Raw genomic sequence first — 25,656 nt, forward strand, 5'->3', positions numbered from 1 at the left:
GGACTTGGACTTGAACTTGGACTTGGATTTGAACATGGACTTGAACTTGGAACTTGGACTTGGGATTGGGACTGGACTTGAAATTGGACTTCAACTTGGACTTGGACTTGAACTTGGATTTGGATTTGGATATTGGATCTGGTACTAGCCCGATGAGAGATTCTTGTGGGTCATCCCCATGGTGTGCTCGGCATCAGAGATCTCGTGACTAGACATCGACTCCTTGGGTTTCTACACTGACATATTTGTTTGATTTTGTATTCATTGGTTGTATTGATCTTGGCCAACGTGCCCGTGGATTGTTTCTGAATAAATTCATGAAAGGGCACGGGGCCCATTCCCCACTCAGTGTAGTGTACTGTGCAAGATCCATATTCACTTCTCTCTCTCTCTTCCCTCTCTCTCTCTCTCTCTCTCTCTCTCTCTCCGCCTTTTCCCCAGTTCGCCAGTTCACTGCCTCTCTGCCCGCCAGTTTCCCCCTTTCCCCACCCACCCTTGCAAGATCCATATTCACTTCTCTCTCTCTCTCTCTCTCTCTCTCTCCGCCTTTTCCCCAGTTCGCCAGTTCACTGCCTCTCTGCCCGCCAGTTTCCCCCTTTCCCCACTCAGTGTAGTGTACTGTGCAAGATCCATATTCACTTCTCTCTCTCTCTTCCCTCTCTCTCTCTCTCTCTCTCTCTCTCTCCGCCTTTTCCCCAGTTCGCCAGTTCACTGCCTCTCTGCCCGCCAGTTTCCCCCTTTCCCCACCCACCCTTGCAAGATCCATATTCACTTCTCTCTCTCTCTCTCTCTCTCTCTCTCTCCGCCTTTTCCCTAGTTCGCCAGTTCACTGCCTCTCTGCCCGCCAGTTTCCCCCTTTCCCCACCCACCCTTGCAAGATCCATATTCACTTCTCTCTCTCTCTCTCTCTCTCTCTCTCTCTCCGCCTTTTCCCCAGTTCGCCAGTTCACTGCCTCTCTGCCCGCCAGTTTCCCCCTTTCCCCACTCAGTGTAGTGTACTGTGCAAGATCCATATTCACTTCTCTCTCTCTCTTCCCCCCCCCTCTCTCTCTCTCTCTCTCTCTCTCTCTCCGCCTTTTCCCCAGTTCGCCAGTTCACTGCCTCTCTGCCCGCCAGTTTCCCCCTTTCCCCACCCACCCTTGCAAGATCCATATTCACTTCTCTCTCTCTCTCCCCCCCCCTCTCTCTCTCTCTCTCTCTCTCTCCGCCTTTTCCCCAGTTCGCCAGTTCATTGCCTCTCTGCCCGCCAGTTTCCCCCTTTCCCCACCCACCCTTGCAAGATCCATATTCACTTCTCTCTCTCTCTCCCCTCTCTCTCTCTCTCTCTCTCTCTCTCTCTCCGCCTTTTCCCCAGTTCGCCAGTTCACTGCCTCTCTGCCCGCCAGTTTCCCCCTTTCCCCACTCAGTGTAGTGTACTGTGCAAGATCCATATTCACTTCTCTCTCTCTCTTCCCTCTCTCTCTCTCTCTCTCTCTCTCTCTCTCCGCCTTTTCCCCAGTTCGCCAGTTCACTGCCTCTCTGCCCGCCAGTTTCCCCCTTTCCCCACCCACCCTTGCAAGATCCATATTCACTTCTCTCTCTCTCTCCCCCCCCTCTCTCTCTCTCTCTCTCTCTCCGCCTTTTCCCTAGTTCGCCAGTTCACTGCCTCTCTGCCCGCCAGTTTCCCCCTTTCCCCACCCACCCTTGCAAGATCCATATTCACTTCTCTCTCTCTCTCTCTCTCTCTCTCTCTCTCTCTCTCCGCCTTTTCCCCAGTTCGCCAGTTCACTGCCTCTCTGCCCGCCAGTTTCCCCCTTTCCCCACTCAGTGTAGTGTACTGTGCAAGATCCATATTCACTTCTCTCTCTCTCTTCCCTCTCTCTCTCTCTCTCTCTCTCTCTCTCTCCGCCTTTTCCCCAGTTCGCCAGTTCACTGCCTCTCTGCCCGCCAGTTTCCCCCTTTCCCCACCCACCCTTGCAAGATCCATATTCACTTCTCTCTCTCTCTCTCCCCTCTCTCTCTCTCTCTCTCTCTCTCTCTCTCTCTCCGCCTTTTCCCCAGTTCGCCAGTTCACTGCCTCTCTGCCCGCCAGTTTCCCCCTTTCCCCACCCACCCTTGCAAGATCCATATTCACTTCTCTCTCTCTCTCCCCTCTCTCTCTCTCTCTCTCTCTCTCTCCGCCTTTTCCCCAGTTCGCCAGTTCACTGCCTCTCTGCCCGCCAGTTTCTCCTTTCCCCACCCACCCTTGCAAGATCCATATTCACTTCTCTCTCTCTCTCTCCCCTCTCTCTCTCTCTCTCTCTCTCTCTCTCTCCGCCTTTTCCCCAGTTCGCCAGTTCACTGCCTCTCTGCCCGCCAGTTTCCCCCTTTCCCCACCCACCCTTGCAAGATCCATATTCACTTCTCTCTCTCTCTCCCCTCTCTCTCTCTCTCTCTCTCTCTCTCTCCGCCTTTTCCCCAGTTCGCCAGTTCACTGCCTCTCTGCCCGCCAGTTTCTCCTTTCCCCACCCACCCACGCACCCACCCACCCACCCACCCTTGCCCAGGCCCCCAAGGCAGCAACATAACTCTCTCTCTCTCTCTCTCTCTCCTCCCTGCCTGTGGGAAGGACTGCAGAGTGATTTGGAGGAATGGCCCCGAGTCTCCAAGAGAAACTCGAGGCCCTAGAGATGGCAATGAAGGCATTAATCAAGGAGAACAAGAAGACATCCGATTCCAACCTCAATGAGGTGGAAAACAAACTACACAAGCACATCATAGCTCTCGAAGCACGGGTCACGAACCTCGAACAAGAGAACACGGCACTCAAGGAGGAGGTGAGTGCATTGAAAGTGGAAATGGTAGCCATCAAGAATGCTGAGAAGGAAGAAGGGGAGATCAATGACAACACTCTCACGGCCATCAAAGAAGAGATCTCCAAGGAGATCACAAAGGACATGGAGGGAAAGCTCGAAGCCAAGCAGTCAGGATGGGTCGAGGTGGTGAAGAAGAACATCCGTAAAGAAGTGAGGGAGGAGACTCAAAGGGAAGAAAACCAAATCATTCACACCACCATTGAGGAGGAGAAGATGAGGCATGCCCGCCGCCTCAACATTCGAGTCACAGGTATAGCCGAGACACCCGACTCCACTCCCGAGAAAGATGGACAGCTTCTATGCATGAAGCTCGGCTACAAGGAAGAGCACCCTCTCCCCTTCACCAAAGCATGGAGAGCCGGGAAAGACTCAACACGCAAGCGAGCCCTCATCCTACAGTTTGTAGGAGAGACGGAGAGGGTCACCTTCATGAGGAAGAGGGTCATACTACGGGGTTTAGAGGGAGCTCCTATTTTCTTGGATGATGATCTCACGAGGATGCAGCTTGAGCATAGGAGAACTTGCATGCCACGAGTCTTACACGCGAGGAGAGAAGGCAAGAAGGCCTTCTATCGAGATGGTCGGGTCATCATTGATGGCCGGCCCATGGATTAGCGGTTTGGGGCCTATGGGACACAGACCAGGCCACTGACAGAGATACACATAGCAGTATGGAACTGTAATGGTTCACTATGGGTGCAGCCTGGACGACTGGAGCATGTTATGGTGGGGAGAGACATCATACTTCTGACAGAGACACATCAGAGCCCAGAGAGAGGGCTACCTCGAGTAGAGGGATTCCAGTGGGAGTCAACATACAGGAGGACCACACGCCAGGGTACCTCGAGAGGGTCGGGGGGAGTAGCAGTCCTATTCAGACGGGAGCTACAGGGGAGACTGAGAGTGGTAGCACAGGATCCAGAGGCCAGATACATGTGGATCAGCTTACAGCTCTCACAGGACAGGGTTATATACATAGCTCTATGTTACTTTTCTCCATCAGGATCCTCCTACGTCATTACAGAGGACATGCCACAGGAGGAGGAGATAGAAGCCTCGCCATACACTTGTCTGTCAGAGGAGATTATGCATTATTCTACACTAGGGGAAGTATTTCTTACGGGCGACTTCAATGCCCACACACAGAGCAGACAGTGTGAGGTGTATGACTATGATGACATGGAGATCCTCCACCCTGTGGATCCAGAGGAGATAGGGGCTAGTCGGGCATCAGAGGACACTGGACCAGACAGAGGGCATTATGGGGACCACTTACTAGAGTTGGGAGCCAGGCATCGTCTCGTTATTTATAACGGGATGCTACAGTGGCCGGGATCAGGAGGGCTGACATGCTTCCCACATGGGGGTCATACACGGACCGGAGGCACGGTGGTAGACTACATTATGGGGTCTTTGGAGGCATCACAGCTTGTCACCTCATTCTCCATTCCACCTCGTCCTATTGGGGCAGATCATACATACTTGGCATTTTCACTAGCCGGATCACCAGTATCACCAGCCCCCCATATACCGACGCCACACACTACCATCTACTTCACACATGACATGGCAGACATATACACTGGCAGAGTAGAGGATGGGCTCCTACTCATGGATCCCCTGGCATCTATGGATACCATTACAGCCCAGCTCGCATCACTCCTACACACGGCTGCATTACAGAGCTTCCCACATCGTGTACACTCAGGAGAGCCTGCGAGACCTGGGACTATGCCCCAGAACAGATGGTATGATGACGAGTGCAGAGCCCTATACTCACGACTCCGCATACAGAGAGCCTTGGGAGCCATCACAGAGCAGGAGTCGAGGAGAGAGATGAGGAGACTTACTCGCCGCAAAAGGCGGGCCTTTGCAGAGATACAAGAGCTAGAGATCTTTCATTTCTTCATGAGTAGAGATAGCCCTGTCTCATGGCGGCACTTCAGAGAGCCCCGGACCCCGACACCTATTGCAGACCCACAGACATGGCACACATATGCAGAGGGTCTATACCATGCCCCACAGCAGCCACCTATACCTCAGCCACAGGAGCCTCGACCTACCACAGCTAGCTTCTTTACCCACTCGATGGTACAGGAAGCTATCCGCCGCCTACAGCATGGACGGGCCGCCGACCATATGGGCCTGCAGGGTGAGCATCTCATATATGCAGTAGATTCTTTAGCTCCTTTTCTTGCACACCTGTTTAACAGGGCACTAGCAGAGGGTTTGCCTGCGGAGTGGACGATGCACACCATTGTGCCGATTCACAAAACAGGGGATATGCTCGATCCGAGCAACTACAGGACGGTTATGGTTGGCCACGTGCTAGCCAAACTCTATGGTGCAGTGCTGGAGCAGGAGCTTAGCTTATATGCTGAGCGAGCAGGTTTACGCTCATCAGGGCAGGCAGGCTTCAGGAGAGCTTTCTCTACCACTGACCATGTATTCACTTTGAGATGTATGATTGATCAGGCCAGAGTGAGGAAGAGAAAGCTCTATTGCTGCTTTGTGGATTTCCGCAAGGCATTTGACACAGTACCACGAGAGAGGCTCTTTCAGCGCCTACAGTCTCTTGGCATACCAGCAGATATGACATGGGGCATCTATGCATTATATGAGCAGGTTTTTGGGCGAGTCAGATGTCCAGGAGGTATGTTCGAGACTATTGCTAGCACCATTGGTGTGAAGCAAGGATGCCCACTTTCCCCCACGCTATTTGGGTTATACATTGATGAGGTGGCTGACTTCATTACACGGGGAGGCGGAGATGGAGTTGATTTAGCAGGTACCTCAGTACATATTATGCTCTATGCTGATGATATTGTATTGGTGTCTGAGTCCCCAGGTGGTCTACAGCAGCATCTACATGCACTCCATGATTTCTGCACACAGAGGGGTCTTACTGTGAACCTTGGGAAAACCAAGGTTATGGTCTTTCATACATCGAGACAGGGCAGGAGTCAGCTGACATTCACTCTCGCAGGATGCCACGTGGAGGTGGTGACATCATACGTGTACCTAGGGGTTACCTTCTCTGCAGCAGCCACACGCTTTACCATGGGTTCAGCAGCCAGAGCTAGATTGACACGGGGATATGCAGCATTGGCTATGCTAGAGAGACAGTGCCACCAGGCGCATTTTCAGGAGCCCCGGACGAAGGGGTGGCTATTTGACACATTAGTCACACCGGCATTGATGTATGGAGCAGCAGTATGGGCGCCAGGCCTTGCTACTCATTGGTGGACACAGATAGAGAGACCACAGACCCTCATGATGGCACGCATGATACGCAGCAAACCGTCAGTACCTCATGACATTATCCGAGCAGAGTTTGCTGCGCCTCCTATGATGGTAGAGGCCATATTTCAGACTATATGCCTGCTAGACAGATTCAGAGAGATGCCACAGGACAGATTATCATACAGAGCTTTTCAGGCATCTAGACAGTTGGCTGAGGCAGGAGACAGAGGATCATGGTATGCACAGGTCACACATTGGTTCTCACAGCATGGCCTAGACATGGATCATCTACCACCATTCCAGTATGACAGGGATGCACCACATATCCGTCTCTCTCATAGTGAGAGGAACAGAGTATTGAGACAGGATCTATGGCAGCTCTATACACGAGAGACATGGATATCGCCTACACAGCCTCTTCCACCGAAGATGCTATACTACAGAGATCACTTCATGAGTATCACTGATGATGGATTTATAGAGAGGCCTAGATACATGGAGGGCTTTTTACCACACGGCTCCCAAGTGGCTATTGGTCAGCTCAGAGTTTCATCACACCGATTGGAGATTGAGACTGGCAGAGCAGCACGGATCCCCCGAGAGGAGAGGGTATGCAGATTGTGCAGAGAGGAGGTGGAGAGTGAGGAGCATTATGTATGCAAATGCAGAGCATATACAGCCATCAGAGAGAGATATTCCATTTTATTCAGAGAGCCACATTCCCTACGCCAGATCTTTGAGACAGCAAACCAGCGCATACTGGGGAGATACATTCTAGACATACAGCGCCACAGAGAGACATTATTACAGGCTCAGACAGCTCCAGAGGGGGGGCGACAGACACAGATTACTACATTTTTTCAGAGATCCATACCCCTCCCAGCCCCTACACGGCAGGGAATTACTCTCCAGAGAGCAGAGACACTTAGAGCCCGCAGGAGACAGAGGACACCTGGCTTTCGGACACCACGCCTATACCAGAGAGAGATGACAGAGATCAGAGCTCAGTTTCACAGAGAGGGTGCGGAGCGACTGGCTCGCTTCAGAGCACACCCAGGCATGTTCTTCAGGGAGCTGTGGACACCCCCTTCACTGATGTATACCATTTTATACCCCCAGTATGGTACAGGATGGAGCTAGCTAGGTTGCATATCATGATTGTATACTCCATGCATATAGCTTTGCATTCTCCTAGTAATAGAGCTCCATCCCCTGCACACCCAGATTCAGCTTTTTTATTCAGTACTTTTTCATTTTGTTGGGATGACAGAGGATACCCCATACAGGTACTCCGATTTGTCTCATAGGCCGAGTTCGGTCTTTTGGAAAACGTTAATAAAATCTTTCTCTCTCTCTCTCTCTCTCTCTCTCTCTCTCTCTCTCTCTCTCTCTCTCTCTCTCTCTCTCTCTCTCTATATATATATATATATATATATATATATATATATATATCTTTATCTCTTGGACATGTGGTGAAGTCTGTCATGGCACGCCCCGCTAGGCTTACTGTGGTATCAATGCAGGATTTCTCTTTAAGAAACTTTCTTGGGGTGATAGAGCCATGTCGAGAGCAAAGGGAGACCAAGGGCCTAATGAAGGGAACAACTATATGGCTGTATTTGCATCATAAGTACGCTTGTCATAGCTGTCCAGCTTATACAAGCCTTTGTATCGTGTTCCAGAAGTGACTATTTCATAACCCTTTGATGGATCTTTTACCAAACACTTCCCATCTTCAAATTCAACCTTTAAACCTTGGTCGTTTATGGCTGAGACAGAGAACAGATTTTTCTTTAACCCTGGAACATATAATACATTTTTCATACAAATATTGGCACCATTGGCTGCAATAAGTATGACATTGCCAATTCCCTTTACTGGATATGTGGTATGATCTGCACATGATACAAAGCGGCCATTTGAAGCATAAACCAAGTGCTGAAATACATCTTTGCATGAAGTGATGTGGCTCGAAGCACCACTATCAAAATACCATGATGCATTCTGTCTGTCAGATGCAATGCAAGACATATCATTGTCTGAAGCACTTGGTGTGCCACTAGTACATGTGACCAAAAAAGTGCTCTTCCTCGATTACATTAGCTGATTGCTGTGCTTTGTCATCAGAAGAGTTTGCTATTACATTGCCTGCTTCTTTCCTTTTCTCTTTTGCAATCCGCTTCCTGCAGTCACTAATGTAGTGTCCAGGCTTATGGCAGTAGTGACATTTGCCCTTCTTTTTGGGCTTGTTTGCATCCCCTTTGTCAGACTTTTCACCACCAGAAGAGGGCTATCCATGACCAGCCTTGCTAGACTGTTGTCCCCCATGCTTAAAGCTCTTTGCTTTACCCTTATCCTTGGCTGTAAATGCCTTGTCTCCACCACGGTTGCTCGATAAGTTTGCTCTTGTTTGCTCTTCTGCAAGAGTAAACCCACTAGCTCTTCAAAAGTGACGGGATCACCCCCTCCTCTCATTGAGAGGTTGAGAGAGATGTGAAAGCCCAAGTAGGAAGGTGGTAAAGAATGAAGAGTATTGGTGACCATCTATCTGTCTGGGATAACCTCATCAATGTTGAGCAATTGTTCCTGCAAATCTTTCACTTTGGTGAGATGATCTGCCATGGAGTCACCCTCATCCATAGAAAAAAGATCCAATTGCCTCTTCAAGTAGGCAACTCTTGCCTCGTTGCTGATACATTGCTTCTAATGTGTCCCATGCAAGCTTCGATGTCTTGCAAGAACTAATGTGCGGAATAGTAGTCCTTTTCACTGAAAGGGCTATCAATGACATGGCCTGTGTATCTCTAGAGTCCCATCTCTTCTGCTTTTGTGTGGGAGTAGGTTCTACATCAGGAGCTCTTTGAGCACCTCCCCTTTGAGGCGTGGCTGGCTGTATGGTAAGTAGGCGTGTGTCATCACCACACACGATGCTCCAAAGCCCTTTGGCTACCAACAAATTACGGATCATGAAACTCCAAAGGGAGTAGTTAGATCCATCCAACTTGTCCTCCTGGGTGAGCACACCAAATACAGCTGTAGCATTTTGTGCCATGTCAACAAAATATACCTGCAAGCAAACCAAACACCAATGTGTACTGCCAGGCAACCAAATGTCCTGTGCAAATGTATGCCTACAAACCAAAGCAAGTGTAAACCTGCACCAAATTGTCCAATTACACACAATGTGTATACATACACGACAAATCACAGCTGTAATGCCCAATTACATGTTCCAATCTAAAAAGCCCCAATTTTTATGCACTCCAATTGCTCCAATGTGCATTTAATTGGCCAATTTTCACAAAAGCCCCAAATTTTTTGCAACTGAAAGAGGCTCAATTGGTTGATTTTGACCTCAATTTTGAAAACCCCCAAATTCCAAACCAAACAAATTGAATGGCACCACCTGCAATTTTTCTGGCAGAGGGCAACTTGTGGCAAATCCCCAGAATTTTGTTTGAATCTGACCTGCCCTGAAAAATGGCTGCAAAATTTGTATTTGTATGTGAATAAAAATGTGTACAAAGAATACCTGTAGGCGAGGGCAGCACGTGTAAAGCAGGTGTTAGGCGGGGGAGCACACAGCAGCGATGAAGAGTGGCATAGGCGCATATGTTGACGGGCCAGCAACCAGGCGCAGGCGTGCAGAGGGTGAAGATGGCTGTTGGAGGGAGCCGCCGGAGCTGCAGAGTCAACGAGGAGGAGAACACGAGGTCCACGGACGCGACGGCAGCGGCGCACAGAGCAGACGGGGCAGGCGGAGGTGGCGCGCAGAGCAGACGGGGCAGGTGGAGGCGGCGTAGGTGCGCCAAGAAGCCGGCGGCGGCGGCGGAGACCTGCCCACTATCGCAGTCGGCCACGCTGGGCGACGGCGGGTCTCTGCGCAGTAAGCGCGCCGGCTGGGCTGGGTGGCGGCGGAGGTCTGGGCACTGGCGAAGCAGCGGAGGCGGTCGGGGCGGCAAAAACCAGTGAACGGCCAACAAGCTTCGCCGAGTTTGCTGCAGATTCTCCACCACGGGCAGAATTCCAAGGCCAGCTCCCAGCTCTGATACCAATTGTTGGTGTTGGACTCACACACACACACACACACACACACAAACCTGCACATTAGGGTTAGGTGCAGGATAGAGAAGCTCACACACAAAAATGAGAGAGAGAGAGCCAAAAGTGTGGTATCCACAAAATGCAAGTCAACCCTTGCATATGTGCCACATCCATATAATATAGAAGTACAAAATATTATATGTAGAGTGTCCTTTCACACTTGATATCCAAGGGAAAAAACCACATGGAAAAAAGTGTCCTTGGTTAAGCCCAGTTCACACATAGCACTACCATAAGTGAGCATATGCCTACAGAGACTTGAATATCGAAGTCCAAAAATGTCCTGTAAACTTTGAATCTCGATCACAATCCATAAAGTTTGAAGATATACTGTATGAACAGTACTGCAATATCTGAAGCCTGGGCTGCTTTCTTGCACGGAATGAAATGTGCCATTTTAGAAAATCTGTCAACCACCACAAGAACCTGTGTATTGCCTTTAGAAGAACGTGGCAATGAAGTGATAAAATCCAAACTAATACTTTCCCAATGTTCATTAGGAACTGGAAGTGCTTGAAGAAGACCAGCTGGAACTTGTCTGCTAGCTTTCATACGTTGGCACGAGAGACATACTGTAACAAACTTAATAACATCTTGCTTCATTTGAGGCCAATAGTATGTAGCCGTCAAAAGACGATATGTCTTGTTGATGCCTGGGTGTGCAGCATAAGTGACCTCATGATGTTCTTTCACCAATACTCTTCGAACATGAGTATCATGAGGTACACAAATACGATCCTGATAATATAATAAACCATCCACTATTGTATATGCTCCATAAATCTTCAAGTCGGAAGGAATTGCATTCTGAGAATTGAGGATTCGAAATGCATTTCCAAAATCACGATCTTTTGAATAACGCTCCTTGAAACTTTGAGGTATATCCATTTCAACTGTAGAAATAGCCAAGACCGAAGCTGGCGGTATACAACTGAGGGCATCCGCAACCACATTGGTAAGACCAAGAACATACTCAATTGTCAAATGAAAATTGGCTAAGAATTCGACCCAACGCGCTTGCCTAGCATTCATAACTGGCTGCATGAAGTTATATTTCAAAGAATGATGATATGTATGCACGATAGGCATGAACAATAGCCAAAAATTCCTTGTCATATACCGGGTATCTTACTTGAATTGCAGAGTGCTTATGACTGTCAAACGCAATAGCACGTCCTTGTTGTCATCAAGACAGCACCAGTGGCAATATCAGAAGCATCCGTGTAAACATCAAAGGGGAGAGTAGGGTCAAGAATAGCTTGTGTTGTTATCAAAGCTGTCTTTAAATTTTCAAAAGCTTGTGTTGCGGCTTCAATCCACTTGAATGCAGAAGCGGACTTTAGAAGTTCTGTGAGAGGAGCACCTTTGTGTGATAGATGTTGGCAAGTCCCAAAAAAGAACGAACATCATGGATGTTTGTGGGAGTTAGCCAATTGACAATAACCTGTATTTTCTTTGAATCCACGGAAATACCATCTGTTGAAACATGTCCAAGGTACTCCAGGGATGTCTTGAAGAATTCACTTTTGCTTGGATTAATATAAAGAGCATTGTCACGAAGCACCTGGAAACCGATCTTAAGATGTGCCTTGTGTTCTTCCATATTACGACTAAACACTAGGATGTCGTCATTAACTTGTCCAGAAAAGGTTGAAAAAGATCATTCATCAGACTCATAAATGTTGCAGGGACATTGGTTAACCCGAATGACATGACCAGGTACTCGTAATGACCATATTTTGTGCAAAAAGTTGTCTTATGTTCATCACCTTCGCGAATGCGAATCTGATGATATCCAGACTTAAGATCAATTTTGGAGAAGATCTTTGCATGGAGCAATTGATCAAACAATTCATCAATGCGCGGAAAAGGATACTTATTCTTGATAGTCAACTTATTAAGGGCACGATAGTCGATGCAAAGGCGCATAGACTTATGCTTCTTTTTCACCAAAAGTACTGGAGCTCCAAAAGGGCTTTTGCTTGGTCGAATATGTCCTTTCTCCAAAAGTTCAGTAAGTTGTCGCTGTATCTCCTGAAATTCCGTAAAAGAAACTCGAAATGGAGCACGAATAGGTGGAGCACTGCCAGGAAGGATATCAATATGAGACTCTTGGGATTTTTGCTGTTGATGACGCCGCTGGGCTTTAGTAAGAACCATCGGCTAGAGGGTGTGGCATCTGGAAATCCCGAGAGGAGAGGCTACGTACTGGTGAAGCGGCTATAGACCATCCAGTATAGTAAGGGCGACCCTCTGGGACTGGGCTCGCACGAGAGTCTGCTACTGAAGAAGAAGGTACAGGAGTAGGGGAAACTATTGGTGTCAAGGGTGTATACTCTGGTGTAGAGGGACGCACCGTGAATGATGATGGAGAAACGTCCTCAGAATAGGTGCAATATTCATGAAAAATGATGCTACACTCGGGGAGGATAGCGCCCAGATAAGGATGACGCCTGAGTATAAAACAGTAATGATCCAGATCCTGTGTAGAAGTACGAACACGGATCACCCACACGTCGAATTCTCAGAGGTGAGAAGTCGGTGTGGCTATCTGAATACGGTAATAAGTGGGCTGGAAAAAGGGGGACACACTTACTGGAACAGGGGTTGAGACCGGTGGAGAAACACGGGTAGGAGAGGGCACTATGGACTGAGAGAGTGTATCCTGTAAATAACTGAAATCATAGGTTTCCTCTATCATAAGCCGTCAGAGAAGAGAGTAATGTGTGTCCACGTGATCTCAGAGATGTCCTTGAACTCGTAAAAAGTGATATTGGCCCCGGAGGAGTGGAGAGCCCGCAAAAGAATGAAATGGCGGGTTTCTGATATGTTAATACTCCACATTATGTGAAATTTTTATGCCCAAGAAAATGGAAAAATCACACCTGAAGGAGGTTGCCATAATAAATATTGTTGCTGGAGAAGAAGCACCAAGGATAGTAGCTGTCAATTCAACAGAAGCACCAACTACAAGTGGCTGGTCCAAACGCAAGCATAGACAAAAGGATGCCAACGATGAAGAGGGGTACGGGTACTGAATCCGTGGAGGAGAGGGACGGCTGCAGGCTGGCGCACGTAGAACCTTGTGCAAGATGGCGGCAGGTGCAGGCCAAAACTGCTCAGCAGGTGGCGCCGTTTCGTAGGGGCCCGTAAAGTGAGTTTGTGGTATTTTTTTATGCTTGTAGACGTGGCATTAAAGCCTAAGGGTCATAACCCTTGGGTAATTAATAATGTAGGATTGCCCCGTTTTTTTTTTAATTAAAAAAATCAGCAACCAAACGACGCTTCTCAACAGCAGCCATCTAGGGAAACTTCCACAAAGGGGTGCGACTGCTCTTGGGAGGGGTGCCTGTTCATGAAGGGGTGCCGCCTGAAGAGGTAAGCCTCCTGATTGAGAGCTTTTTTTTGTTTTTATCTCCTTTATTCAAGAGTATCCTGCATATGGCTGGCCCAAACTTAATCTGAAAAAATTGGGAGTTGGGGGTTGAATTTGATAGGGCATTCTCTCCTGCTCTTCCATTCAACACTTGCTACACCCAATTTTAGGGTTTGGGCATGTCACAGGGTGGAAAAAGTTTGCTCTGATACCACTATAAAGCTTTTATAGCTCTATTAACATGATTAAGACTTAATTAATGAACATAAGACAAATACTGCAGGAAAGACTGAGTTGTTTGCATTGACACACAGGCCTTTCTTAAATAGAGGACGAAAGGGTAGAAGTGAAGAGACACATCCCTACAAAGGGGTGTGGCTCTTGAATCAATGGTTATGTCCTTTGGACTTAGGGGTGTGTCTTTTAATGAATAGACATGTCCTTTAATAGTGACCCATGTGGAAGGGTGTGACCCTTCACAGGTGTCCTTTCAGTTAATAAGGGATTAAGGAGTAATTAAGGAGAGATTAAGAGAGTTAGTCACAATCGTGACATGTATTGCCTCGCCGGAGACAATGCCTCATGTCATATCCATTCCTTGCCTTCGGGGAGACCCCATCATTCAATGGGTGGAGTACCCAGGCCTTCCCAGCTAATGCTTCATTTGCAGGCAAGTAGATGGGACACCTCCCTAGAGCTTGCCCTCGATGCCGGTCCATCAGTTTGGTGGCCGTTACCCCATCGAGATTCCTCCTCCGGTTCTCAGATTCTCAGTTTCCAGTGAGGCCAGCTAGCCCCACTGAAGCCCCGGAGAGCTCCTCCCAGCATCCTCCCTCTCCGATGGATCACTCCACTCGCATCTCCCTCTTCTCCGCCTCCCCCCCTCCTCCTCATCCTCCATCCTCACCTCCGACTCTTCCCGCAGCAATCCCCCTAGCCTTGTCCTCTTCCTTTGAGCCCGGACTCCCCCCTCTCTCCACCTCTCCAAAGCACTCCCGCCGCCCTCTTACAGCGCCCAACCCGGAGCGGAGACCACCGATGAGCTCCGTCCACTGCTTGATTCATCCATTCTCAGAGCCGATAGAGATGACCATCGCCACTTCCCCGACGAGGGCTCTCCCGCCATAGTCCCCATGTGGGGCCCCAAGGATCTTGGAGCTACCTGTGCATTATAGTTTCTTCTGATGTCTTCAAGTGGAAGGAACAGATATTTTTTAGGAGACAGTGGCTCCCATTCAGATCTATACAGTGTTTCATCATTCTAGACCTTCTACGCCAGAGAGTGGCGCGACGATTTTCACCTCTTGAATCCAGCCCCGGGGATAGAGAGAGATTCGGAGTCGGTGGCTGTCGCCATCTAGGGACAGGTAGTAGAGCTCTCATGCCAGCTTCATGATCTACGCATCACCGACATGCTCACCTACCTCTCACCCCTAGCTAGGATGGAGTTGGGAGGCTCAAGCCATAGAGATCACGACGAGGAGGTGGTGTCCTCCATCCTCAAGGTGCTGCTCTTTGTATTCCTTTATATCTCAGTTGCAGTATCCCTCCCCCCCCTCTCCTATAGATAACTCCACTGCGATCGATGGAGCTCAAAGTATGACTACTGTCATGTGCAGAGTGTGTATCTATCGTGTGCTATACGCATGCAAGACTAGTTTCGAGGCTTGGGGAAGCTTGGAACTAGGCAGGCTGATTGACGAGCTGAGTTAGGGAAATAGTTAGGGAAATACTAACGGGCGGGCACCCAAGTGTGGACGCCCGATGACCGGCCAAGAGCCTATAAAAGGGTGGCCAAGGTTAGTTATTGTATTATAGAGAGTCTCGCGAGTTTGTGAGATGGAGCCTAGATCTAGTGCAGACGTGCACCTGCTTTGTGCAGCCGAGGCCGGCAGCAATCTCGAGGCCCGCGAGGGCAGCTTCGTGGCGGTATGGGACGTCGCGACGAGGAGATTGGTCGATACGTCATCCTAGTTAGCTCAGCTCGTGGCTCGGTGGGAACAGCCAAGACTGTGGGCTTGCCCACGACTGTCATGGTTGGGAGGTGAGTCAGACCTGCACCCCCTTGCTTGTTTGTTTGTTCGTTTGTTTGCAGGATTCGAGTTTCAAACCAAGATCGATCACGAGGGGATCTGTGGGGATTTGACAGTGGTATCAGAGCATACCTCGTGAACGAGCAAGTCGGTAGGTAGAGAAGAAGAGGTCGAAGAACGGTATAAGTTAAAAAGCTTGCTGTTTTTTCCGTGCATCCTGCAGATTTCAGAATAGTATGTGTTTTTTCTTCATCAAAGAGACCCATGTTGATGGGAGATGGTAGTTTTAAGTAGGGTTGATTGCTTTGCAAAGAAGAGGTCTGTTTTGTTGTGCAGTCACATGAACTGCAGGAAGAGAAATTAGAAAAAAAAGCACGTTTGCTTTTTCGTTGAACAAGAGAGAGAGAGCGTTTGTGTGAACGATGCGCTGGCATGTTGTGCGCTCGCGAATTTTGCAAGCGGTGGCTACCAGCGGCGGCTGGAGGCGCCTAAGGCTAAGGCTAGACGGCCAAGCAACCAGGCCAGGCCGGCGCCTAGGCCAGGCATAGCGGGCGCCCAGGCCACGTGGCCTTGTGGCCAGGCTAGCGCAGCCAGCCCAGGCGGCGCCCAGGCCAAGCGGGCAGCGCCCAGGCCAGCCCAGGCCTACGCAGGCGCCCAGCCAGGCCCTGTAGGCGGCCCAACGCAGGTAACGCAACAGGCTGGCGAGGCGCAGAAGCGCATGCCACAGCCACATGGATGACGCACGCGTGAAGGCGCCAGCAGTCACTTCAGGCGTCGACAGCATCCGACGAAGGAAAGCATGCGCCGGCAGCTCACCGACGGGCTAATCCAGGAGGAGGGAAAAAAAAACCAAGGAAAGCTTATGTTTTTTTTTAGCTTTCGTTTTTTTTGGAGTTTAAAATTTTTTTTAAAAAAGTTTTAAAAGAACCCTCCAAGGTTTCAAAGGTTTAAAAGTGTTTATTTTTTTTAAGACTTTAGAATATATATATCCATATATATATATATATATATATATATATATATATATATATATATATAAAAGAAAAAAAACACAAAAGCTAAGCCTAGCTTTTGGAGATTTTTGGCTTTTGGGAAACCTTTATAAACCCCCTCAAGTGGGCTTCTTGCCACACATCTCTCAAGTTCTCGAGTTTTCAAGCTCTCAAGCTCTCAAGTTCGCTCGCACTTTTGTTGTGCAAAGATCGAATTTTCTCTCCACGTACCCTCTTCACGATATCGACCCAAGAATCGGAGTTGGAGCCCCTTGTGGAACGCGAAGGCTTGCCGGCTACTACGGAAGGTACCGATGCCGATCTTTTTGACGATTTTGTGTCAAAATTAGATTTCCAAGAGTTCAAAGTAGCTCTCGAAGCTTCTTCGACGGAACGTCAGGCACAAATCGCAGCCCAGATGCAAGCTTTGCAGAACTCCATCGCTCTATTGACCACTACTCTCTCTACTTTCTCGGGTATGGATACCTTGGCTTTTGCTTTAGGCCCCAATATTATTCCGGAACCGTTCGCGGGCGAGCAAAAGCAGCGAACCAAGGAGATCGTGGACACGTGGCTACATAAGTGGCAAGTTCACTTTCAGTTTCATCCATATGATGATGGAAAGAAGATCCAATTAGCAGCACGTTTCTTGTCCGGCAAAGCTTTGCTTTGGTGGAAGGAACTGAACCCTAAGCCAACGACTTGGGCACAATTTGAAGATATCTTCAAGAAAGAATTCCTCAAGAAAGAGGATGATTACGATATTGTTGCCCGGTTTTCAGCTTTGACCATGACCTTATAGCACCTCACTTATGAGGTCTACCTCCAGAAGTTTCGTGACTTGCAGATGAAAGCTACAAAAATGAATCCCACTACTCTTTTGGGGTTTTTCGTAGCTGGTTTACCAGACTCATACCGATTACAGGTTAAAAACAACAAATGTAAAACATAGGACGAGGCCATTCATTCAGCTCGTATCTATGATGATACGATGGTCTCTTCCAAGTCGAAACCCGTTTACCGGACAAGGGAACAAGCATAAAAGAAAGTTCTCCGCACCTATGGCTAACACGACAGAAGGAAAGTCTTCGGACCAACCTTCGAAGAATTCAAATTCGACACCAGCGAAGAAGAAACGACTCCTTAGGGCTTTAAAGCTCAAGAAGGAAGGGCGACGTTTTATCTGCGAAGAAAAAGGACACATGCGTAATGAGTGCCTGAAGCAAAAGGGTACCAAGTCAAACGCAAGACCCAAGCCAAAGGCAACTAACCAGTTGTCTTTGACAGGTACGTCAATTACTGTACTTTCTCGCCCTAGTACTTGTTTTGATTGTCTGTTCAATTCTAAGGTATTTGGCTTGCATAATCTTCTCCGAATTTATGGAGAAGTGAATGGCCATAAGATTCACATTCTTTTAGACCCTGGCAGTTCGCATAACTTTGTTAACTACAAACTTGTGCAGAAATTGAGTCTTGATACGACACTCAGCGACCATACCTATGAGGTACGTCTACCTGCGGAAAGACAAGTTTGGGATCGCAAGGTGGAGATGCTTCCAATCCAGATTCAGGACTACAAAGACACTCTGGAATGCTATGTTATGCATCTGGAAAATGTAGACTTGTTATTAGGGATTGAGTGGTTTAAGACTCTTGACGTCCAGATAGATTGGTCTAGTCATATTTTTTCTTTTCAGCATAGGGACACCAAGTATAGTATTTTAGGTGATTGTATTCATCCCTCTCAGGGACCTCTTGTAAATACAATTGATTTTGGAAATATAACGGATTCTTCTTTGTATACCGCTTTCCATTGTGTATTGATTCCACTTTCTTCTTTTCTCATCCCTTCCTTGGATGTGAATGAATTAAGTGTTTGAAAGCAAAGAATTACAGAAGATACTTGATTCGTTTCAAGATGTATTTCCTAAGGAATTACCATCGGGTTTACCACCTGAACGGGCAGTAGATCATCGTATTGACTTGATCCCTGGTGCTCATCCTGTCAGTATTCCACCTTATAGGATGAGCCAAGCTCAGGAAGATAAGTTGGCTAAACAACTCGAAGATTATTTGAGGATGGGCCAGATCCGTCCAAGTAAATCACCTTGGGGTGCACCTGTGTTGCTTAGGAGAAAGAAGGACAATACTTGGAGAATGTGTATAGATCACAAGAGATTGAACAAGCTGACCATTAAGAACCGTTATCCTCTCCCTAGATCAGATGACCTGATTGACCGCTTAGCAGGAGCGAAATATTTCACGAAGATAGATTTACGTACTTGCTATCACCAGATACGTATTCATGAAAGGCATGTCGAAAGAACCGCCTTTCGGACTAGGTATGGCCATTACGAGTTTCTCGTATTACCTTTTGGATTAACCAATGCTCCAGCCACTGTCCAGCAAATGATGAAGATCTTTTTCGTGAACATTTGGGAAAATTTGTAGTGGTGTTCCTAGATGATATTTTGATTTATAGTCGTACTCTTGAGGATCATGTCAGACACCTCACGATTGTCTTAGCTATTTTAAGACAGAATCGACTATATGCTAAGTTAAGTAAATGTGAGTTTTTTATGACCGACATCATTTACTTGGGACACAAGATCACTAGAGATGGATTGAGCATCGAAAATCTGTATGGGAGTACTCTCAGCTCACACTACCGATGACCGACTTATTGAAAGGTAGTCAAATCAGCCTATCACTTGGAATAACGATTTGGATATGGCCTTCAAACTTTTGAAAGATAAAGTCAAGGAAGCACCTATCTTAGCATTGCCTGATCCCAGTCGGCCTTATGTTCTTGAAACTGATGCCAGTGACTATGCTATCGGGACTGCTTTATTTCAAGATGGTAGACCGTTTGCTTTTGAAAGTAAAAAGCCAGACGACACTCAATCTCGTTGGCCAACCCTTGAAAAAGAGCTTTATGCTGTGATTCATGCTCTCAAGGTTTGGAGACATTATTTATATGGCTCCAAGTTTGTGGTATTGACTGATCATCAGTCAATCAAGTGTGTGTGTGATGCGGATGATTTGAGAGGAAGGAAAGCTCGTTGAGCAAAGTTAATGCAAGATTTTGATTTTGAGATCCGTTATCGGAAAGGATCCATGAATAGTATTGCAGATGCGCTTAGTCGGATTAGAGAGGTGAATACTTTGTCGTTCACCGAGATTTCTACTGACTTATTTCAGTCATTGAGAGGGCTTTGCAGGACTGATAGTTATTTTGGTTCATTTTGGCAGAAGATCCAGGACGGGAGCTCATTGATTGACCAAGACTCGATGACTGAGCAGTCTACTATTCAAGCTACAGGAGACCAATGGATGATTCGGAATGGTTTGCTATTCCGTAATGACAAAATTTGTGTACCACAGATCCCGGACATTAGGTCCAAGATTCTTAAGGAGTGTCACGACGCCCCTTCTGCTCGACACCCTCGGATACACAGGACACTATCATTAGTGAAACACACTTTTTATTGGCCGAAGATGAAAGGGTATGTAAAAGATTATGTTCTCAAGTGTCAGATTTGTCAGGCAAATAAAGCTGAACGCTTTAGACAGGCTGGGTTGTTGCATCCTTTGCAAATCCCAAGTAATAAATGGGAAAGTATTTCCATGGATTTTATTACCGGATTGCCAAGAACACATCAAGGCCACGATTCTATTTGGGTTGTGGTAGATCGCTTGACAAAAATGGCTAGATTTTTACCGACCCAGAAGACTATTACAGCTACGCAATTAGCTCCGCAGTTTATCGAGCAATTGTTTAGACTGTACGGGTTACCGCAGGACATAGTCAGTGATAGGGACTCTAAGTTTACGAGTGATTTTTGGAAACTTGTTTTTGAGAAGTTGGAAACAACTTTGAATTTGAGTTCCTCTGATCATCCTCAATCTGATGGCCAGACTGAAAGAGTGAATCAGATTTTGGAGGATATGCTTCGAGCATATGTATCCAAAAGATAGAGTTCATGGAAGGATTATCTTCCTATGTTAGAATTTGCATATAACAATACTAAGCATACGAGTACAGTTTTAGTCCTTTCATGCTTATGTATGGTTTTCAACCAAGATCACCTGTTACAGTAGGATTCTCAGGACTTCAGCATGATGCAGCACGTAATTTTTTGCAAGATATACAAGAAATGTTACAAGTTGCAAAGGAATCTATTAGAAGTGCTCAAGATCGAGACAGGTTTTATTCTAAGACATCGTTCACCGAGAGAGTTCTCCGAAGGAACGATGGTGTATTTGCGAGTTTCGAAAGATTCCGAGACTTTACGGACAGGTAGATCTTCGAAATTATCCCCTAGATACCGTGGACCATTTCGTGTTACACGACGGATCGGTTCAGTTGCATATGAATTGGATTTGCCTTCTCATGTGAAAGTTCATCCTGTATTTCATGTCAGTAAACTTAAGGAAGTACTGGGTGGAGCAGATCAGTTAGTTACTCCTCAAGAAATTATAGATGTCGAGGACATGACATTTGTTCCGCACGAACCTGAAAAGATTCTTGGATTTCATAAACGAAGATTGAGTAATACGCTTATCACGGAATACAAGATCAAGTGGAAGGATCGTGTTGAGGAGGACGCTACATGGGAGACATTGACTACTCTTCACTGAGATTACCCTGGCTTTTTAGTGAGCTCAGGAGTGAGCTCTTAGAGGAAGGGGAGTATGTCATGTGCACAGTGTGTATCTACCGTGTGCTATACGCATGCAAGACTAGTTTCGAGGCTTGGGGAAGCTTGGAACTAGGCAGGCTGATTGACGAGCTGAGTTAGGAAAATACTAACGGGCGGGCATCCAAGTATGGACGAGCGGGCGGCCAAGTGTGGACGCCCGATGACCGGCCAAGAGCCTATAAAAGGGTGGCCAAGGTTAGTTATTGTATTATAGAGAGTCTCGCGAGTTTGTGAGATGGAGCCTGGATCTAGTGCAGACGTGCACCTGCTTTGTGCAGCCGAGGCCGGCAGCAATCTCGAGGCCCGCGAGGGCAGCTTCGTGGCGGCATGGGACGTCGCGAGGAGGAGATTGGTCAGTACGTCATCCTAGTTAGCTCAGCTCGTGGCTCAGTGGGGACAGCCAAGACTGTGGGCTTGCCCACGGCTGTCATGGTTGGGAGGTGAGTCAGGCCTGCACTCCCTTGCTTGTTTGTTTGTTCGTTTGTTTGCAGGATTCGAGTTTCGAACCAAGATCGATCACGAGGGGATCCGTGGGGATTTGACACCTACTCTCGCGCTCGGACAGAGTAGCGACACATGGACCAAGACTCTTGGAGTGGAGGACAATTCCAAAAGTTCCACCTCCCACCACAGATTGATATGCGAATAGTCTCATGGAACATTCAGGGTTTACAGTGGCCTTAGTGCTTTCAGAGGCGAGGCGTCCTCAAAGAAGAGCTTCACACGGCCACAGTTGGGGGACCCATCAACATTCTTTTCCTCCAGGAGCACCATCTTTCCGAGTGGCGTACTCGCTGCTGCGAGAAGATTTTACCAGGCAAGAGCCACACTTTTTGGTCTCCCTCTTTCAGCCCCTTGGGGACACAAGGAGTTGTTTGCACTTTTGTCAGCGAGCAGCTCTTGCCGGAAGTGAGACAGGCTCAGGTATCATAGTCTCTGGGCGAGCACAGTGGGTTACCATTACGATCAGAGAGGACTGCATGGGCTTCCTCAATGTTTATGCCCAGAACGCCGCAATAGGTATAGCCATCTTTTGGCGCACAGTGGCCTTGCCTCAGGCTACATGTAGAGTTGATCCTAGCACTCAGGGGACAAGACCCTTGCATCTACCAGAGTTAGGGCACAATCCCAGGAGCCCATGCTTCTCGCCGTTCGATAGGAGGAGCACCGGCCCCAACCTTTCTCGACTTGACAGGTTCTATGTGGATGAGTGGGCTTGCGGTTGTGGGGGCATGATCGACATCTTGGTGGGCATCACTTTTTCTCGTCACGCTCCGGTTATTATGTTCTTGGAGGATCCCTGGAGGCTTCCTATTTCCTTCCTTCATCACCATTGGGATCTAATGGAAGGCGGCCTTCAAGGAGCCTTCAATGAGATTATGTTCACATGTGCCATGCCAAAGAGGCTTTCAGAGGGTTCGATACACTTGATTCTTAAGGAGGGTGGTGACTAATTGGAGATCCGACAACGGAGACCCATCACCCTTCTTGGGAACGCCTACAAGATCTTGGCCAAGGACATCAGCCGGAGACTTTAGCCTTTCCTCCCCGGCTTGATCCATGACACTTAGACAGGTTTTGTTCAAGATCAAAGAATTCTGGACAACATCTTCACCTTCTGGGAGGCGACTGCTTCAGCCACGATGCAACAACAAGACCTCATAGTGGTCCTCCTAGACTTTGAGAAAGCTTATGATAGGGTTCATTGGAGCTTTGTGGAGGGCATGATGCACCGGATGGGTTCCCATGCACCCACCCCGACTTGGCATCCGGTTGAGGTTTTCGAGTGGATCTCGAGGGGCACTCCTGTCTGCTATCTGGGATGTCAAGTGAGCGTCGATCTCTCTGGAGCAGCAGCTTGTCCCTCTTCTTCTAAGCATTCGAAAGAAGTTGTATTGGAGCTCTGCAAGGCTCTCCTTAGCTGGTCGAGTGGTGGTGGCGAACCAGGACCTTCTTGCCACCATGTGATACATTACTGGGCCTTCTCCCTAGCATGCATTGGTCATGTACAACGATTGATATGGGATTTCTTGTGGGCCGGCAATGATGGGAGGCCTGCTTGGGCCAAAACCTTTGGCCACAAGAAGGTTTTGTACCATGAAACTCCATAGGGAGTAGTTGTTGCCATCCAGTTTGTCCTCTTGGGACAAAACCCTGAATTTTTATTATTTTTTTTCAACTAGCCTTTGGCCCAAGATCCTCCCATAGTTACCAATTTTTCACCGCTCGTAAGCGTCCACCCGTAGGCGCTTATTTATCCACCCGTAGGTGATGCCGCCGAGGAAGCACGGATGGGGGTTTTGAACCGAAGACCTCTTGGTCTTAGGCAAACACCTTCCCAGCCATAATGCTGAAATCTCTCTGATAAGTTGCATTGCTAGCCATAATGCTAAAATCTCTCTGATAAGAGATATGCAAACACTTGCAACCAAGCGAGCTGTAAAAAACATCTACAAGTAAAATCCCAACGCACCAGCATGCTATGCAAGGCAACCACAAGTTCCTAGGCAAACTTTTGTCCCAAATACAAGGCTGCAATAAGTGTTTAGAGTGTCCTGGCAACACTTGCACTGCAAATCCCTGCACATTTCTACATAAAAATCCAAACAAGATCCCTAGAATGAAAAGCCCAATTTTTTGTGCACCAATGGGCTCAATTTTGTGAAAATTGCACATAAATCACAAAAGCCCCAATTCAGTGTACCTTGTAGCTCTAATCATGCAATTAAGCAAGAATTTCAAAAAAGCTCCAAATTTTATTGAGTCGTGCACCTTGAATTTTACACTGAAGCATGTAGCTCACAAAAGTTCCAAAATTTGACGGGACAGCAACGGGGACGAGACGCAACACAGCTGCGGTGGCGACGAAGGCACAGTAGGCACATGATGATAGCAGCGAGCAGCTCAACAGCAACGAAATGGCTTGTGATGGCAACGGAAGAAGGACGGAACGACAATGTCAACAGAAAGAAGACCCCTAAAAAATAAGAAAATGAGGCCCTCGCCAAGTAATCCACAAAGCAAGTAGAGCACCACCCCCTGTGCTTGCAGCTCCACCCACCGACTGGGTGGCGATTACCTCCCACACTAGAGCCACACGATCAGCTGCCAAAAGTGGGCGGCGGCGGTTCAGTGGGCACTAGCTCCGCCAGCATGGGTTGGGCGAAGGGGCAATAGCGAACAAAGGTCCATCCAAGCAGGCAGTCGTGGGTGAACAGAGATCCATCCAAGCAAAGCTTCGCGTACAGGTCCACGCAATCCCGCGGGTAGATCCCTCCAGGAGACACCAGCTCTACTACCACTATTGACCCAGGGGTGCTAGAGTTACACGCAGAAGCAAGCACCTAAACAGAGATCACAAAGATGGTGATGGATAGAGATACAAAGCTATAGATTGCATTGGAATGTGTGGTGAACCCACATATAATATCAAAATACAACTACAATAGAAAGGTGGGTGCTTTTTGGAATGATGAGAAAGATACTTTCGTACTACCTCAACACTGTCAACAGGTTAGTCACCCAACCAATCCCTTGTGATACTACATCCATGTAATATATGCCAATATGGGATGCTGCCATTCTTTCACAAAAGAGGGATGGCAGTATGCATTTATGTGTAAATAACAAGGGGTTGAACAAACTCACAATGAGCAAGGCTTGAACAAACTCAGAGAAAAGAAGCTAGCTTAGAAACTTGTGAGCCTTACTTTCAGAAAATTTGGGCTTCAGTGCCACAAAGCTTAAATAAGAACTTAAATGTACAAATGCCATGGCAACAAGTAGGCCTTGAACATACCTCTAAAGCTTTCTGAGACTCTCTTTCAATCCACACAATAGAATGATCCGTAGTAGCATTGCAAGAAAGGACAATGTGTTCAAAGCGGCCCTCTACAGGTACTGCCGTCTTCACCATAGGAGGGTACCGCCCACACCTACATATCACATTGCCTCTCATTATAAGCAGCCAGCACCAAAAACCCATGATTTGAAACTCCTAGCAATCAAATGTACTATTCAAAAATGCACACCTGCAAAGCTTTCTCTCTACAATGTGGTACAAGCGACCAGGTGTGTACAGCCGTCTTGGATCCTTCAGCATCCTTTCTTCAGAAATGCAAGTGTCTCTCATACAACGGACACATAACAGGCAAGGCAAGCTGTCCAACAAACATGAGGGGGCTAAGTATGACCCTAGGCATGCAGCTCAAGGTAAGAGCCTTTAATAATGAGGGCCCATATGTGCTCAAATTCACACACCTGCTTTCAGACAATGCTGCAATGGAAAAAAGATTTTAAAAAATGATCAACACATAAACAAAAAGAATAAAAAATATCAACAGATAACTACCTCACCAGCAGATACATTTA

General features: G+C 47.6%; 1 protein-coding gene across 3 annotated transcripts in view; it reads right to left on the minus strand.

Annotated features, from left to right (window-relative positions):
- The window catches only part of LOC147604682 (uncharacterized), a 38,650-nt gene that overhangs the window by 11,516 nt on the left and 1,478 nt on the right, over nt 1–25,656 (minus strand). For all 3 annotated transcript variants that reach the window (XM_086794833.1, XM_086794832.1, XM_086794834.1), the window contains exons 2-4: nt 25,642–25,656; nt 25,317–25,445; nt 25,085–25,220 (exon numbers count right to left, since the gene is read on the minus strand). The exon at nt 25,642–25,656 is cut by the window's right edge and continues 44 nt beyond it. In XM_086794833.1, coding sequence (XP_086650959.1) covers nt 25,085–25,220; nt 25,317–25,445; nt 25,642–25,656 — 280 coding nt within the window. The remainder of the gene's footprint in view (nt 1–25,084; nt 25,221–25,316; nt 25,446–25,641) is intronic.

Source organism: Cibotium barometz, chromosome 61 (genome assembly GCF_041138505.1).
Source record: "Cibotium barometz isolate CiBa-2024 chromosome 61, ASM4113850v1, whole genome shotgun sequence".
In the NCBI taxonomy this organism is placed as follows: domain Eukaryota; kingdom Viridiplantae; phylum Streptophyta; class Polypodiopsida; order Cyatheales; family Cibotiaceae; genus Cibotium; species Cibotium barometz.